General features: G+C 37.1%; 1 protein-coding gene across 1 annotated transcript in view; it reads left to right on the top strand.

Annotated features, from left to right (window-relative positions):
- The window catches only part of RAB18 (RAB18, member RAS oncogene family), a 29245-nt gene extending 15756 nt beyond the window's left edge, over positions 1–13489 (top strand). The window contains exons 3-7 of the mRNA XM_068562946.1: positions 2660–2721; positions 6659–6731; positions 8051–8169; positions 8243–8309; positions 11448–13489. Of these exons, the coding sequence (XP_068419047.1) occupies positions 2660–2721; positions 6659–6731; positions 8051–8169; positions 8243–8309; positions 11448–11623 (497 nt within the window). The 3' untranslated portion in view covers positions 11624–13489. The remainder of the gene's footprint in view (positions 1–2659; positions 2722–6658; positions 6732–8050; positions 8170–8242; positions 8310–11447) is intronic.
- The last annotated feature ends 4713 nt before the right edge of the window (positions 13490–18202 follow it).

Here is an 18202-nt window from a genome sequence, read left to right as displayed (position 1 = left end):
GGAGAGGGCATGAAAACTCTGTGTCCCTTCCCCATACCTTGCCCTGTGCCCAGATCTCTTCCCTCTGGCTGTTCCTGGGTTGTATCCTTTTATAATAAAATGACAATCTAGTAAGTAAGTAAGTAAACTGTTTTTCTGAGTTCTTTGAGCTACTATATCAAATTAATCTAATTGAGGAGGGATTATGGGAACCTCTGATTTATAGCCAGTTGGTCAGAAGCACAGGTAACAACATGGACTTGAGACTGGACTCCGAAATGGGGGTGTGGCAGTCTTGTGGGACTTCGCCCTTACCCTGTGGGATCTATCTCTTAACTTCAGGTAGATAGTGTCAGAACTGAATTGAATTGTGGGACACCCAGCTGGTGTCCCTGGAAAGTCAAAGAATTGGTAGTTGTGGGAAAAACCCTACGTATTGGGTCACAGAAGTGTTCAGTGTTGTAGAGGAGAAACACAGGAGTGTTTTTTCCTAAACATTCTGCCTCTATTATGAGCTCCTTGTTTGTCATCCACATGAGGAGGTTGAAAAGGTAGTTTAATCAAATGTAGTGAGAAGTTGGCAAAATAAAATTTATCAAAAACATTCCCACTGCTGCCACCAATGAGGCAAATTAACAGCCACTTGCAAAACAGAAGACCCAAACTTGGTGAAGAAGCAGTTTGAGCATCTAAGAGCTAAAGAGATCAATATCTGCACATGAGATTCACCAGAGGAACCAAGGGAAGATGAATGAGAACTGAGGGTCCTGTGTCCAGAAGAGGTACCCTTTCAGGTTGCCTGTCTCTTGACTTTGATGGGAGGACTCCAGGGGCAGTGTTTCCTGAGGGTGTTATCTGTAGCTTTCAAATCTGACATGTCAGAAGAGTAACTTGGAGACAGTTATTGACATGCAAATTATACGTATGACAGAGAAAGTCATTAGACTGCCAAGAAATATATGCAGGAAATTATAAAAGAGAAAGAGGATATTGGGGGAGGGAAGGAGAACACAGACATTCTGGGAACATTGAGTTTCTTCTCCGGGGTAGACTAGCTGGTAGCAGTCTGCCCTTGAGCAGGTTTGTCTTAGGTGTTTAAGAATAGAAAAGTTCTTTCTATCTTCTCTGAAGAACCTTGAGAATTTAACTGTGGAGCATGTGTGACAGGCCGTCTCTTTGTGATGTCTACCAGTGGCCTTCATTTAGTACCTCTACCAAGTCAGAACCATTTCTTCATCCACATTTTCTCAAGTTTGGGTGTCTTTTTTTTAAGCTATATGAGTAAAATGTAAATAATTTCATATTTTTTATAAAAATGGTGTGGCAGATTTCTTTATCTAGACCTGGTGAATACAAGATTACTTAATATATAGAATTTTTTGTTTGTTTTGCCTCAAAGAAACTACACTTAGGTTTTCCTTGGACTGTGCAATTGGCACTGTCCTTTAACTCGTGGTTGCCTGACATTCTAGGAATGACTTTATCAACTTCTTTATCACCTTAGCCCAAGACACCAAACTGCTTTTTTAAAATCTTTGGCATGCAGAAAGACCTGGTGTAATGCATGTTTTGAAATGCATTTTTATTACCTAATTTGTGTGTGTAATGGATTGTCAGAAATCAGCCAAGAATTACTAATATATTTCCATATTGGTGACAGGTGTTCTAGGAAGCATTTAGTATTTGAGCATTTAAATGTATCATCTTAGTTGTGGCTGTTCCGAATTAATTGTGATAAGCTAAAATCTTTTGAAAGTTTCTTTCCAAGTGTCTTGAGTTAATATTTTCCCTCTGGCCAGTGGGATAGACTGCACATTATTTTTGATACTCTTTAAGACATGTGGGCAGTTACTGTTCATTTAAGCCAGATGGCATGTGTCAAGTCCTTTTCCAGGGCAGGGAGAGGTTTTGGGGGCTGCTGTAGTAGAGCCCAATGTGACTTCTTACGGAACTTGTCTTCTTTTCATATAAATCAGTACATACAGATTTCACTGCTCTTCGAGCACTCCTCTTTAACTTAAGAAGATTCTTAAAGGATTGGGCATAAACGTTTTTGTGTGTAAATTCTCTTTTTGCAGTTGTGCAGTAGCAAGTGATTATTGATAAGGTTATATAAAATGAATACTGTTTTTTAGGATAAAAACAAACAAAAACAAAGAATTCATAAGGCAAGGAAAGAGGGGGCCCTTTTATAATTTTACCAGTCTTCCAAGCTGCCCACAGCCAGAATCTGACTTAGGGTGTTGGCCGGCTGTGGACAACGCTCCTAATAATAGCTTAGGGGGCCCTGGGAAAGTGCCCCAACCCACAGTCAGCCAGAGGTCTTCTCTACATCAGCACGGTGAACTCCAGCTCTTGGCTTTTAATGTGCAGGGTCGATCACCACCTTACACCTTACACCTTACACTTTCATTTTTTTCAATAAAACGTTTGCTTTTTCAAGAAGTACAGGTAGGTGAATGAATTTTACAAGCATTTGGTTTTCATTTTTCTTGATTAAATTCTAAGCTGCTAAACTTTAGTGACACTTTTTCTTTTATCTTCACATCCATAACTCTAAGAATTCAGATGTGAATTTGGGCATTTAATAAAGTGGCTTTTCTGTTTCTTCATTTTCTTGGTAATTGATTTAAAATGTATGTTTTACTGGAATTCTTATCAAAATTTTCATTTTTCCAAGGTGTTGACTTTAAGGTGAAAACAATTTCAGTGGATGGAAATAAGGCTAAACTTGCAATATGGGTAAGAATTTTTAAAATGTATTTTGTGTAAATATTAAACTTGTACTTTTTGAAGAAGCAGAAATTGATGTGTGTAGTGTTGTAGAGGTGAATGAGCAATGTGTGTTTAATAACTTGGGAGATTTGATGTTGATTAAAGGATAGACATAAATAGTTATATCTTATAATTCTGTAATCAGGCAGAGACTTGTTTTACTTACTCAGATTTTTAAAATATATAATCCCTTCAGAATATTTGAAAACAGAGTATTAAAAAAATCGTCTGCCAGAGAGAATCACTGTTATTGAATGTGTTTCTTTAAAGTTTTAAAAAGACAACCTACTCTGAACTAATGCTAAAAGCAGTTGTTGGGGAGAAGGGAATGAAGCGATACTTAGAAAAAATGATTTTTCATGTTTGTTAGTGTAAATATCTATAAAATTTGAGCTTGCCAACTTTGGATTTTTTTTTAATACTGATGCCGAGTGTTTACTTACTAGCGTCTTTTCACTTGCCTGTTAACCCAGCTGTTCTGATCCGCATTCTCTGCTAACTAGACCTCTTCCTGGAAGTGCTGAATAAGGTAGCACTAGCTGCCGGAACGTCCAGCTTACTCAGCCTGTGTCTGTCTGCTCCTCTTTCCCCCCCTCCTTCCTTCCTTCCTTCCTTCCTATCTCTGTCTTTCCATCTAAGTATGATTGCTTATATATTAAATATGTTACATATAAAATTTATAAAAATATACTCATAATCTAATTCCCACATATGCTATAGTTAAATATCTAAGTATATTTTTATAACATGATAATAATATTAGAACTGGTCTGCAGTCATCAAATTGAGTCATACTTCGGTGGCTAAGTAGTAAATGCTGGCTGGGTGGGTGTCAATTACAGATTGAAACAGCAAGTGTTCATGCACTGTATGATCTCATTCATGTTAACGGCATTCTCTGAATGGCACACTATTTCTAACACACATTTTATTCCAAATGACTGTGTGTCTTATGTTTTTTTTGTTAATTTTTTTCTAAGATACAATGCTTTACATGATTGGTAGCCTGTTTGTCCCTTCCCCAAAATATGTTTAATATCCATCAGTACAGTAATGTCTGACAAGAAACAATTTGGAAAATGTTGGACTAGACCATAGTAAAATATATATTGAAGTTTAAGAATGCTCCCTTCTTTCCGTACTGAAGTGGAGCCTGATTTTCCATGTTTTTCTTGTTTGATTTATTACCTCTTCTGCCCTTGCTCCTGCTGTGACATATACAATTTAGAATAGGATCTGAGGCTTGATGGTTGCTGTGAGATCTTACTTTCATACAAGAGGTTTTTTGTTTGTTTTTAATTTACTTTCTAGTTCCTGCTCCATAAAAAGGTTGGCAGGTATTACTGAAGTGACATCTTTATCATAGGCTTGTAAATATTTTTTAAATAAGAGAGGCTTCTCCTGACTGCAAGGATAATATAGTTTCATTCTAAAAAGGATAATCAAAATAGTATGAAATTAATAGAGAAGAAAGTTCATCTTTAACCAATGTCTGCATGTTAGTGAACATCCTATAAAATATGTCAGACATGCACGTGGTTACACGTGTTGTATATGCAACTTTCTGAAAGAAAGGATTAAATCTTCATCCTTTCACCTGCTTGCCACCCTCCCCCAGCACACTGTGTGCATTGTTCCGCGTCAGTAAATATAGAAGTACGTCGGTTTAAATCACCGTCTTAAGATATCTACACTGTTAATAGTTTTTCACAAAGATCAGATGTGCTGTGGTGAGCATCTGTGTGTACGTGTTCAGTTACTTCACAGTGTACGCTTAGAAGCTGAATTAGTGTCTCAGAGAATATGAAGATTTAACATTGGGGTGTAGGAAAAAGGTCTTCCGTGCTATATATTGTTAATCTTTCTCATTTTTGCCTTTCTGAGTAATAATTTTTCACTTATATTTGCATTTCTTTTGATTAGTGAGATTTTTTTCTTACATATTTATTGATTATATTTTAATGAATTTTCTCTTACATGCTTTGCCCTTTTTATATTAGTGTTCATCTTTTTCATGATTAAAGTCTTTATATAATAAAAATACTAGCTTTTTGTCATACGCCACATTTTTTCCACTCTGTCAATTTGTCTTTAAAATCTTATTTAGGAGGAGTATACATTAATGTTCTTATGTGTGTGTGTAATACTAACTCTGTCATACGCTGCAGATTTTTTCCCCTAGTTTGTCATTTACTTTCAAATCTTGTTGAGGATGAGTGTTGGGGTGGGCAGGGAGAGAGCACGGTGTTGGGGAGGGGTGTTCTTGCCATACCAAGGGTTTAGTATTTACATGATTAAATCAGTTATTTTCTTCATGCATCTGGGTGTCATGTCATATTTAGGAAGGCCTTCTCACTCAGTATTAGAAATATATGAATCTACTTCATGTAAATAAAATTGGTTCCTCTCCCCCTTGGATGCTCCTTCTAGGATTATTCAAATAGAATAGTCAGGCACAGCCCTGCCTCCTGTGCCCCCGAAAGAGCTGCGCACACATCATGACCTACTTGGCACCCACCTCTGAGGTGGTGCTTCTCTACATCCTTCCCTCACTTCTCCCCACATTCTGTTATTTAGCCTTTCTAGATCCTTTCCAGCTTTGTCCGTTTCTGTCTTTAATAATCCTCTCTTCTCCCATCAGAAAATAAAACCACATATAATAAGCTCTGCTTCCTTTATCTTACAAAGATGTTATTACTTACTGCAAATTCCTGTTTTGAAGACAAGCAAAGATCTAACTTCTGACTATTTAAACATATAAATTATATAGTTATTATACATTCTGATCCATCTGAGCTTCTGCTTGCCCCATAGCTAAACTCACACTTACAACCATGGAACTGGCAGTTGTTGACGTTTGATATACGTCTTTACTTTTCTTCAGGTTATTTGACATTAGCAGACTGCAAACTTTTTCTTAAAAGACTGGAAAATAAATATTTAGTTCAACCCCAAGGTGGGCCGTACAGCAGTACATAAGTGAATGGGCCTGGCTGTGTTCCAGGAAAACTTTATTTAATAAAAACATATAATGAAACAGGTGGTGGGCTGAGGCAGCAGTTTACCAACTGCTGCTTTGCTTAATCTTAGGTAGACTTGAGCCACAGTCCAAGGATGGTAGAAAGAAGACAGAAGGAACCAGGCCCAGAAGAAGAGACTTGTTAATTAGTTTACTCCTTTTTTTTTTCAACAAAAGTTGAGCAACTATTCTATGGCAGGAATTTCTCTGGGCTCTGGGGTTAAACTGGTGATTGAGCTGATGTGGTCCCTTCCTTGTGAAATTTACATTTCCTAGCTTGTGTACATCTTATATTCATTACCCCTAATATGAGTCAGAAATGTAATAAGGAGTGGTTTGGTTTTAATGCATTTTCCTGAAAGAAGATACATGGAAAACATTTTTAAAAGTACAACTTAAAAATTGCCTACTTAAAATAAAACACCGCTGTAATTCTCTTTAAATCAGTGGTTCTCAACCTTGATTCTATGTCAGAATCACCTGGTGGGAAGAGTATTAAAACTTCTGTCATACCCTAGTTAAGTCAGAATCTTCATGGGTTGAAGCTAAGCGTCTGTATTTTGCATTTCCCAGGAAAGTTTATTTTGCCACTGGAGTTGAGAACAATGGCTTTCAATGAAATGGGTTTCATGTGTGATAAAAATCTTAAATCCAAAATGGTAGAAAACCTATACTTTGTTACATTTTTTCTAGCGATGAGGCAGTATTTGTTAGTTTCTATGTTACATTTGTCAGTAAAAAAAAAAAATGTCTTATTTAAATTTTAAGTTTTAAATGAGCTTGATATTTTAATAATGCTGTTCAACTTTCTGCTCTTGAATTAGTATGTTGAAGGTTTTTATTTATACTTTGTTTTGTTTAATAATAATTGATTGTCACTTTTAGGATACCGCTGGTCAAGAAAGGTTCAGAACATTAACTCCCAGCTATTATAGAGGTGCACAGGGTGTTATATTAGGTAAGGTTGTACTTTCATATACCGTTTAAAAAATAGTTTTATTACTCGGGAATTTCTAGTTTTCCTTGTTTGTGAAGGTCAATACGTTTTTGTTTCATTTTTCTTTAGGGCTACTTTTATGTGACTTGAAGTTATATTAACTTCATGTAATATTAATGAATATTTAAACTTTTAAGATTTTGTTTCAGCCCTTTGTCTAGCAATTAAAAAATAAAGATCAGAAACATGTAGTAAGGAGTGGTTTGGATTTATGCATTTTCCTGAAAGAAGATACACAGAAAACATTTTTAAAAGTACAACCTAAAAATCGCTTACCTAAAATAAACCACCCCTATAATTTATCTGGTTTAAAAGCACGTGTTGCTGAGGACATAATTGAGGACCAGTCCTCCTGTCATTGGTCTGTCTTAGAGTATTACCAGAAACCAATCTTCAGTCAGCAGCTTACAAATATTTACTGCCAGATTATAAAAGAGGGAGAGTATTGGTTGCTTAGCGGAATTTGTTTTATTAGTCTTGAAAAATAGCACAAAGCACTTAGTACTATTGATTTATAATCACAGAGAACTTAAAAACCAAGTGTGGATTTTCAATATAATTTATTGAAAAGTGCTTGTTCTTAATATTCCTGAGAAACTGTTTAAAATGAATATTGATCAATTGTAGGGAGAAATCTCTTTTTATATCATGACTTGTGAGGCTTTGGTTTCATTTCTGTTAATTTGACAGTGACTCTCATAGTTCTGGTTCAGCATCTGCTAAGTTTAGAAAACACTTTAAATTAATAAGCTCTTTATTTAGTGTAATGCAGAGTGATGTGAGATGAAAGTGAAAACAGAGGAAGACGGTCAGGATTCCACCCACCAACTTTACATATTTTTTCAAATTTTCAAATTCTGGTCCTTTTGAGAAATAAAATAACAGGGTCATAGATGTTGAAATTTATGTAAAATTTTTTGGTATTTTGCCACAGATTTGAATCTAAACACCTTTTGGTTTTCAGACAAACTTTTTTTTATTGTTATAAATGGAGACAGCTGTTGTTTTGCTTAATCTTCAGTTATCACATAGGATATAATTTCATTTCTCTCACAACATATGTAAATAAAGTTGAAGTATGTATGTAAATGCATATTTTTTTAAAAAAAATACACTTGTTTCTTCCATCTGGATGAGTAGGCACTGATTTTTAAGCATTGAAGGCTTAAAAAACAGACTTGTCTGTATAGTAATGTCAGTTCCTAGTACATATCAGAAATATAATGTCATTGTTTCTTACTTTTGATATTTATTTAATAAAATGATTCTTTTTATTTCAGTTTATGATGTCACAAGAAGAGACACCTTTGTTAAACTGGATAATTGGTTAAATGAGTTGGAAACGTACTGCACGAGAAATGACATAGTAAACATGCTAGTTGGAAATAAAATTGATAAGGTGAGAAGTCAGACACTTGGCAGTGTGGCTCTATATTTTGGTAGCTTTTCTTAATCTTTGATTTATCTTTTAGGAAAATCGTGAAGTTGACAGAAATGAAGGCCTGAAGTTTGCACGGAAGCATTCCATGTTATTTATAGGTAGGTGTGTGAATCTTTATCTTTTCATTATTAATGAAGAGTTTTTAAATGGAGTTTCTGTTACATTGTTCTCTCTGTGAACCATAAAATGTGCGGATATAGCTCATGGTTGTCTTGTGCTATAAAACTAACCAACTGTAGAGCCAGGTTCCTTATTTTCCTTTCTGTGAAAAAGCATAGGATCGCATCATGTGAAGCCGTACAGCACACGGTTGCACCATGCCTCGCCTTCAGTAAAGCCAGGAACCCAGCCCTGCAGTCGCACCTGCTGGTTCATGTGCTGGCAGCAGTGGCACCACCTGAGAGCTTGTTAGAAATGCTTCATTTCAGACCCCAGCCCAGTTTTTCTGAATTAGAATCTGCATTTGAGAAAGACGCTCGTGTGATCTGTGTGCACGTTAATACGTGAGAAGCACGGTAGAGCAAGTGTTGGCAAATACAGCACGGGCCAGATGTGGCCCCACTGTTTGTGTGGGAACGCACCATGCCCGCTCGTCTGTGATGCTGTCTATGGCTGCCTTCGTGCTTCATGGCGGAGTTCAGTCATTACAGTGGAGGCGGTATGGCGTCAAAGCCTAAAATATTTACTCTCTAGCCACTTACAGAAGACGTTTGTTGACCCCTTGTCTGGCACAGTGGACTGGCTCTACCAGTTGGGAGCTTTTAAAAATTACAGCTCTCTGGGCCTTACTTACCACAGGTCTGAAACAGAGCCTCGAAGGCAGTTTATAAGAAACACCCTAGTTGATTCTGATGTGAAGCCAGCTTTAGGAATTACTGTTTTAGCTATTATTCCACTGTATTAGAACCTAGTAGGAATCAGGAAATGGAAATGGGAGAACATCACATATAAAGAGAAGTGGGGTGGTATAAGTGGAAGGTATAGGGAATTTTAGAAAGGGATTGAGTAGTATCTCTACTGCTTACTTGCTAGGTGTCTTTCATTTCTATATGTTAGTTTGTTCAATTAATATTTATTGAACACTGAGGATACAACAATGAACAAAATGGTCCAACTTCCTGTCCTCAGGGAGTTTACATTCCAGGCTGGGAAACAGACTTGTATAAGTAAGTAGTGCTATGCAGGAAATAAAACACAGTAAGGGGAGAGAGAATGACCAGGGTGGGAGGTAATAAGGAAAACTTCTTTGAGAGAGTGCCATTTGAGCAAGAATTCGTGGTATGAAGATCAAGACGGAGAGCGTCTCAGGCTGAGAGAATAACAAGTATTTCCTGAGGTAGGAACCAGCTTAGTGTGTCTGAGCAACAGGAAGAAAGCTTGTGGGCTGGAGCACAGTGTGGGCTAGAGGAGAGGGTGGTGATGATGGGACAAGAGATCTTAAAAGGTCATGTTGGACCTCCTAGGATATGGTAAAGAAATGAATTTTATTCTAAGCAAGGGAGTAGTGCTGTGATTTGATATTCTTTTAAAGAGCCTCATTTGTGTAGAAAGTGGCCCGTGAGAAGCAGAAGCAGGAGGCTGGTTGTTCTCTTACACTGGCCTAGATGAGGGACGCTGGCGGCGCTGACTGCGGTGGCAGTCGTGGGTGGTGGGAAGTTGGCAGATCCAGGAGACGCTTTGAGGGTAGAGCTGACAGCAGATAGGTTGGGTGTGGAGGGTAAGGAAAGAGAGCAATCAGGATAAGTTCAAGCCTCTGGCATGAGCAGCTAGGTGAATGGTGGTGCCATAACTGAGATGTGGAAGTCTGAGATAAGAACAGGTTTAGGCAGAGGAATAGGGAATCAAGATTTCTGCTTAAGACATAAGACCTGTCTTTCAGACAACCAGTGGACATCGTGGTCATTGGCACTTAGGTGGCATTTAAAGTCATGGGACTGGAGCAATCACTACAGGAAAAACTGGATAGAAAAGGGCTGAAGATTGAACCCTGGGGTACTCCCAACAATTAGAAGTCAGCAGAAAGAGGAGGTGCCAGCAAGTTAGGGCTGTGAATGATATGCCAGCGAGAGAGGAGTGCCAGGAGTGTTCAGTGTCCTGGAAGTCACGTAAACACAGTATTTACAGGAAGAAAGCGGTCAGCCGCATCAAATGCTGCAAGGCGTCAAATGAGAAAAGGACGCTGGATTTGACAAGGCAGAGGCTGTTGGTAGTCTTCCATGGAGTGGTGGGAACAAAAGTGTAATTAGAGTAGTTTGAAGAAAATTTTGAGATAAAGTGGAAACAACTTATATGGACAGCTCTTTGTGACAGTTTTGCTTTGAGAGAGTAGAGAAACTAGGTGGCTACTGGAGGAGGTGTGGGCTGGAGGGCAGGTTGGTTGGTTGGGCGGGTGGGTGTTTAATAAGACGGACAGTAATTCTGGTGGGCTTCTAAGCTGACTGGTATAATCCAGCAGAGAGGGCACATGATTTTTCAGTGAATGAGAAGGGATGGGATCCCGGGAACTAGACAAAGGGGTGGCCTCGGACGGCAGCCGGGATGGTTCACCCGTTGCAGCAGGAGTGAAGGCAAAGCCTAAGGATACAGATGTGGGTGGGCTGGTGACCCTGTTAGTGGGATGATCAGTGGTTCTTGCCAGGTTGTTTCTGTTTTTCTCAATATAGAGCTAGATCATCAGCTGAGGTAGAGGAGCTTTAAGATGAAGGAATAAATAGTCATCTCAGACTGGAAAAAAGGTAGTCACTGGGGAAATACAGGATTGGGGAGCAGTGCTAAGTGTCCGCGTGCGTCTCATGAGCATAAATTTAAAATGGGACTAGTGTTCATGGTTGTATGTCATTTATCCACCCACCTATAGCTGCTGGGTCACAGGCACAGAGCAACCAGATTGTTTAACTTAGATTTCCTTATTCTAAAATGGGAATGATACCTGCTTCAGGGGCTAATTTTAAGAACTAAAAAAATTAAGGAAAGAACTTTGGCATAGTATTTGAGTAGGGCTTTAAAATTTACAACTCTATCACAAAATCTTGGGCTTATATACCGCTAGTCTTATGGATAGAATTTAAATAGCTCAACTTTGAGAGTTGCAGGAAATGCGCTAAACTTAAACCTGTGGGGAGAGATTTGGCTTTTTATATATCATCAGCTGATATTTCTGCTGTAATAGTTTTCCAGAAGAACGTAGAAATACAATCAGAAGAGAATGTACTCTGACATTTTTCCTTGAATTTCAGAGGCAAGTGCAAAAACCTGTGATGGCGTACAGTGTGCTTTTGAGGAACTTGTTGAAAAGATCATTCAGACGCCTGGACTGTGGGAAAGTGAGAACCAGAATAAAGGAGTCAAACTGACACACAGGGAAGAAGGCCAAGGAGGAGGGGCCTGTGGCGGTTACTGTTCTGTGTTATAAACCCTGGGAACTCCCATCTCTTTTGCATATTTGATCAGATAATGTCATCTTTCTGTATATAAACTCTGTAACTGCTATTTTAGGGTCCTTGCAGTTTGCACATATTTGTTTTGTATCATGGCAGTAAATATTTGCGAGAAATCCCACTTATCGACTTTTCCAGGTAAAGCATTATGGTAAGCATGCACAGTTTGCAATCTGCAGTTTTTTATGTAACATAAAATAGGTGTACCTTTATAAGTACATTTGATTTTATGATTTACATTCATCATGTGATTTCTTAAAAATCCACTTATCTACTATATGTTGATACAAGGTCTATTTCTGGTCTCCTTTTCATTTAAATACTCATCAATTACTGAATTAATTGGTATGTAGAACTCCTAGGACCACTGGGAGATACGCAGGTATCATCAAACCTGGCAAATTTCCCTTCAGAAATAACAAAGAGCGTGATTCCATAACTTTTCTAGGATGTTTGCTGATGGATTCTCTTTTAGTACTAAGCAGACTTCTCTTCCAGGATGTAGTCCAGGCCAATTTATAATTAAATCTCTGTTTGTTCTGATGATGCTTCTAAAATAGCATCGATATGTTAAAGAAGTTTGGTCTTACTTTTAATTTAGTTCAAGAGTAGCTCAGTTGCTTAACTGGAGTTTTAATTCTGTGATATGTACATGGGATTCATGACCCTTTGTGCAGCATTTTTGGTTACGTGGTATTTGACAGGATGGCAATAAGGTTTCCCCCCATTTTGTTTTCAGAAGGACAGGAATAGTGTGTTTATGTAACTAACTCATGTAGTACTTACCACTTTTAAAAACAACACCTTTTCCCATAAATGTTGGTGGTGTTTGTCCAAGTACTTCAATTGTAGCTTGTGTAACGTTAATGAATATCTGTATCTTATGACTTCCATAAATGGCTAGTTGATACTCAAAAACCTACTTCTGTGTTTTGAGGGTTGGGGGAAAACACACTAAATTATAATTTGAGAAAGGCATATTGCGTCCAGATTTTGATGTGTGTGGGAAAATACTGTTGCAATGAAAATCTTGGTAACTTACTGTAACAAGTAGCCAATAGTTTATCAGAACCACCTTGTACAGACTAATAAATCTTTTCCACAGTATTCAGTTTTCTAACCTCTTGCTATTGTACACTGTATATTTTTTCACTCATATATTTAATTTACATTGATCTCTGCTATTTTAAGCCTCCAGATAAGTAATTTGTCCTTTCAGGCAGGTTACTCTAATACCCCTCAGTAAGATTAATAAGAAATATTAATTTCTGGGCAGTTTGTTCTCTGTATACAGTTGCAAATGATAAACATTTTTGTGGGTCACCTTTGCAATATGTGTGCTAATGGGCTGAAGTGTACATCTTCACATAAGAAAACCTTACATTCTACGTGGTTCACACTTGTTAGACTACATTACATTTGATTAAAGGTTTTCTGCATTATGTATGTTTTTACTAAATATGAAACATATACTACTTTAATGTTGGAGAAAGATAGCTAACACATGTACTTAACGATTTGTTGTTACATTAAAACTGTAGATTTGTATATTTCTGTAGTTTCTGTATTGACATTTCTGTTTATTGCTTTTTGCTCCTTGAACTACATAATACTCTTTCTGTGCATTGGATTGTCTTGATTTGGTCAGAATTTGGATACATATGAGTCACTTAACTTTTAACAAACAACTAATTTTGTTTGATTTATATTGTAACCTTTTATAGTTTTTAAATAAATATAGCCTGCTTTCCCTAGATGCATTTGTGCAGGAAGTATTGTACATTTCCCTGTTACTCTCATCAGCTGAGGAAGTCCTGAATACAGTGTTATTCACATTGTCACTATTTTGTTGCAAGCTTCTTGTTTCATAGTGTAGGTCTTCTAAGTGACGTAGTAGTACTATCTAAAATTAGTCACGTAACAGGATTTTGTCAGTTCTTCGTTTCTCAGTCATTTGTAGTAGTTTTAAAGTGCCTTTTGCAGATGGAGAAAATCAGAACAATTAGAATATAGTGTTTTGAGTCTGGGAGTACTGAGATAGACCTAAACAAAAAAATAACTTCAATTTATATTAACAGTAATAGTTATTGAATATTTATTGAAAACTTACTGGGTGTCAGGTCCAGTTCTAAGTACTGGATTTTCTCATTAAACCTCACAGCAACCTTAAGAGATTGGTTGGTACTGCCATTATGCCCATTTTAAAGAGGAGGATAATGAAACATAGATGTGTTAAGTAACGTCCCAAAGATCACAAAGCTGGTCAGTGATGGAGCTGGATTCCAGTCAAGGCATCGTCACTCCTGAGGCCATACCGTTAACCACCGCTCCCTTTGCTATGGCTAGTTTTTGTTTTCACATAGCAGGTTTATCATTCTTTTGTTACGTGTAATTAATAGAAGCAGAAGCTTTTCAGGTTTTTTGGTTATAGAGTAAATCCCATTGATGTAAACCAACTGTGTAAATCATTTGACCTAGAACTTAAGGTAGTAGGGTAGGTGGTCTCTCAGTTCTTTTACCTCCTCATAGTGGAATGAAAATCTTTGACTTAGTAAGGGTACAAAATCAGGGGACTTACTTAGGGCACCTTAATTTCCTATTTGTAATTGGATATGGGAAAAGTTATTAAATCTGGGAACAGCCTTTCGGCTCAAAATTGAAATCTAGGGGATGTTTTCATTTCAAGTACTCAATTGCCATCTACAAATTCACACTTGGATTTCTAACTGAATACAGTGGAATTGGACTTGATTTTGATTCACTGTAATTTGCATACTTGAAATATACATGATTACATGATTCTGTTTTAAGTGTGCGATAGCACAGACCTACCTCATATCTATAATATCTTTAAATACAGTTTAATATATATTTTTTCTAACTGATTTTCAAGTGAACTGGGATAATCCTCTAGATCCAATAGCTTGTAGGTCTTTTCAGTATTCAAGCGTTATGCTTCTATATTTTGGGGTCCATTTCATCAGTCATACTTCTTATGAAGTTTTTGCGTCCTTCATTTATTTTCCCTTGTTAGAGATAGGAATAAAAGCATTTAATCAGCTTTAGAAGATATTATACTAGTTCTGACCCCAGCTATGCTGAGGGTAATCAACTATAGATTTTCATCTTGGGTTTTGTCTGGAAATGTTGAAGGAAGGGAATAGAAAGAAATAAGCGGAGTCAACACTTGGAGCTAAGGAATAGATTTACCCAGGAATCTCCGTCTTTATTTTTTATTATCATTTTTAATGGGAACATCTATCAGGTTGGAGGAAAAGAAACATGCTCAACTTCTGTTACATTATGGGCTTTAAATTTTACTGTTTGTTGCTAGCTTTTTGTTTCATATTTAGGAATCAGTAACATTTCTGATAGTGGTATAAAGTTCGCTTCAGTGCCTCTTAGTTAAAACTGTTTTGTCACAGACGTTTCCAATAGTACTGTGAGCTTCTATTCTCACAGGAGCTGCCCCCTCACCATCTCTCTCTCTCTCACACACAAGCAATGTTTCTTTTTCTTTTATTAACCTGATAATAAATTATGTAATTCTATTTGTATTTCTTTGATTACTAGTGTGGTTGGGCACTTTTAATATTTTATTGGATATTTGTATTATTTTCTTTTATTCCTTGTTCATGTTATGTTGTGCTTGCCCATCCGGCATCCACCACCCACTTTTTCTTTGGATAACTGCCCTCCATCATCACACATGCAGTTTGCATGGGATTGTCACACCTTCAGCTCTGGAGCTGACGTGGTTATCTTTAACCAGTGCCGCTTCCCCCCACTCCCCACAGTAAATGGTTCAGATAAGGCTACTTAGTTATAAGATGTTTGCTGAGGCTTCCTCAGGAACTGCAGAAGAAGACACTTTCTTGGAGATAATGTGGTGTGATAATTCTGAACTTGCTGCAGCCAGCTTTTCTAATTTAAAGGAGCCAGCCCGAGGGCAGTACTAAGAAAATGAAAGTGTGTCCAAGTTGGACCCTTGATGCAAACTGGAGCCGCTGGATCAAACTGGATCTGAAGTTAGTTACACTTCTGGACTTTTCACTTATGTGAGCCAATAAATTCCCTTTTGGTTTAAGCCAGTTTGAGTTGGATTTTTTTTTCTTTTAACCAAATGTATGCTCTGTGAGTGTATACGGTCTTTGTAGGGGCTCTTTGTACATTGAGTTCAGTATGTTGATGACTATCACTTGAAAAACCATTATTCTTAAGTAACTTAATATTTTAGTGCGGTTACTTTCATATATTTCTTTGTGGATGTATACATATATATAATTTTAAGGACTCCTTATTTTATAGGGTCTCATGTTTTTTGGTTTAATTTCCTCTGTCATCCCAACACTCACTCTTCCCCTTTCCCACCTGAGATAATCATTGTTACAACCGGGCATGTGTACCCTTTCTGCATTTCTCCATGCCTCTTTAATCATAATGCAAGTATGTATATATACGTTATTTTACTCTTGTTATTTTACAAGAATGAGATTGTCTGTATATTCATCTCTGCATGTTGCTGTTCTTACCTAACAATAGGCTGTGAAAATACCTCTAAGTCAACTTGGATGCCTCTATTATCTATTTCAATGATTGTACAATATTAATATTCCATGGTATGGATTATCACAGTTTATTTAACCATTCCTCTAGTAATGGGCACTTCTATTGTTTCCATTTTGGCCTTTGCAGAGGATGCTGCAATAAGTATCCTGGTACACATATCGTTTTGTTTCTGTGGGATAGATATTTAAGAGTTGGATCTATGGGCCAAAGAAAATGTATATATTTTCTAGTTTTGATAGATCTTATAAATTGCTTTCCAAAAATCTGTAACAATTTACATTTCTACTAGCAATATGTAAGGGTATTGTTTTTCCCCCTGCATTCCCCATCAGCAGTAGGAGGTGTTCACAAAATTTAATTTTTGCCACTTTGATGTACATTGGTTTGCATTTTCTGCAGAGCATATTTTCATGTTTGTAGGCTATTTGGAGTTACTCTTTTTTGAAATGATTATTCATATCATTTTTCAGTTTTTCTGTTCAGGTTTTTTTCTGGTTTTATTATGTTATATGAGCTCTATAACCCATATATAGGTAAGTTTTAAGCATTTTTTTCTAACCCAATGTTTGTTTTTCAGTTTGTTTATGCTATGTTTTTACTTACAATTTATTTTTTAATATTTTATACCTTTTGGGTTCCTCGACTCTTAGACTGTACATGCAATCTCCTTAACATCTTCTGAGACTTTTGTTTTACTTTTTTCTTTTTAAGTCCTTAATAACTTAGAATTCACTTTTGCTTACGACACAAAGTAGGGAGCCATCTTATTTTTCATATGGGTAGCCAGCTGTGTCAGTACTACACATTAAATAAACTTTCTTTTCCCCACTGAGCTGAAATACCAATTTTGCCCTAGATAAAATTCCCATAAGTACTGGAATCTACTTTGGCCTTCTATTTTGGGCTCTCTTCACCTTGGAAGGTTATGGATTTCAGTGTAATTGGTTTTCTCTAATCCCGTGTGTTTCATTTATGCTTTAAAAACATTCTTAGAAGGGCTCTGTGGGTTCCATCAGACTGTAGCAGAGGCCTGGCAAAACAAAGGTTTTGATGTTAGTGGCTCTATAATATGTTCATGGCTGATAAGGAAGTCCTTTCTCACTCTTTTCAATTTGTTTTTTTTTTTTACATATGATTCTTTCACTTTATCCTTTGCCCATTTTTCCTTTTTGTGGTTCCTTTTTTTAATAGAGGTCTTTATAAAATGTGATATGGATACTAGTCTTTTGTCACTAATATATATTGCTGAAGTCTTGTCACAATTAGTGGTTTGTCTTTAGAATTTGTTTGAAATAGTGCATCATTAAAAATTTTAAACTAAGAATTTAATCATTTTAGTCAGTTTGTAAAAACCAGAATTCTAATTGGAATCACCTGATAAATATTTCTATGTTAATTATGAGAAAACTGATAATTTAATGGTAAGACTTGCCATTAGGAAATGAGCTATCTTTCTGTCTATTCAGATTTTATACTGTTTTTATATTTATAGTTTTCTTTACATAGGTCCTGAACCTTCTTTTTCAAAACTATTCCTAAGAACTCGTGTGTGTGTGTGTGTGTGTGTGTGTGAATAGAGTTGGTCTTCTCATTTCAGAATCTATGAACATGTTGCTAATAAGGAAAAGCTGTTGACTTTTCTGTCTATCCAGCTGACTAATCAATTTGGTACTTTGGTTTAAAATAAGGTTTCTTGGGACTTCCCTGGTGGCGCAGTGGTTAAGAATCCGCCTGCCAGTGCAGGGGACATCGGTTTGAGCCCTGGTCCGGGAGGATCCCACATGCCATGAAGCAACTAAGCCCGTGAGCCACAACTACTGAGCCTGCTGCGCTCTAGAGCCCACGAGCCACAACTACTGAAGCCCGCATGCCACAACTACTGACGCCCGTGTGCCTAGAGCCCATGCTCCACAACAAGAGAAGCCACTGCAATGAGAGAAGCCTGTGCACCACAAGGAAGAGTAGCTCCCATTCACTGCAACTAG

Source organism: Eschrichtius robustus, chromosome 1, assembly GCF_028021215.1.
Source record: "Eschrichtius robustus isolate mEscRob2 chromosome 1, mEscRob2.pri, whole genome shotgun sequence".
NCBI classification, from domain to species: Eukaryota; Metazoa; Chordata; class Mammalia; order Artiodactyla; family Eschrichtiidae; genus Eschrichtius; species Eschrichtius robustus.
Note: the sequence above shows the minus strand (reverse complement) of the source record. Positions and strands in the feature narration are given on the sequence as shown.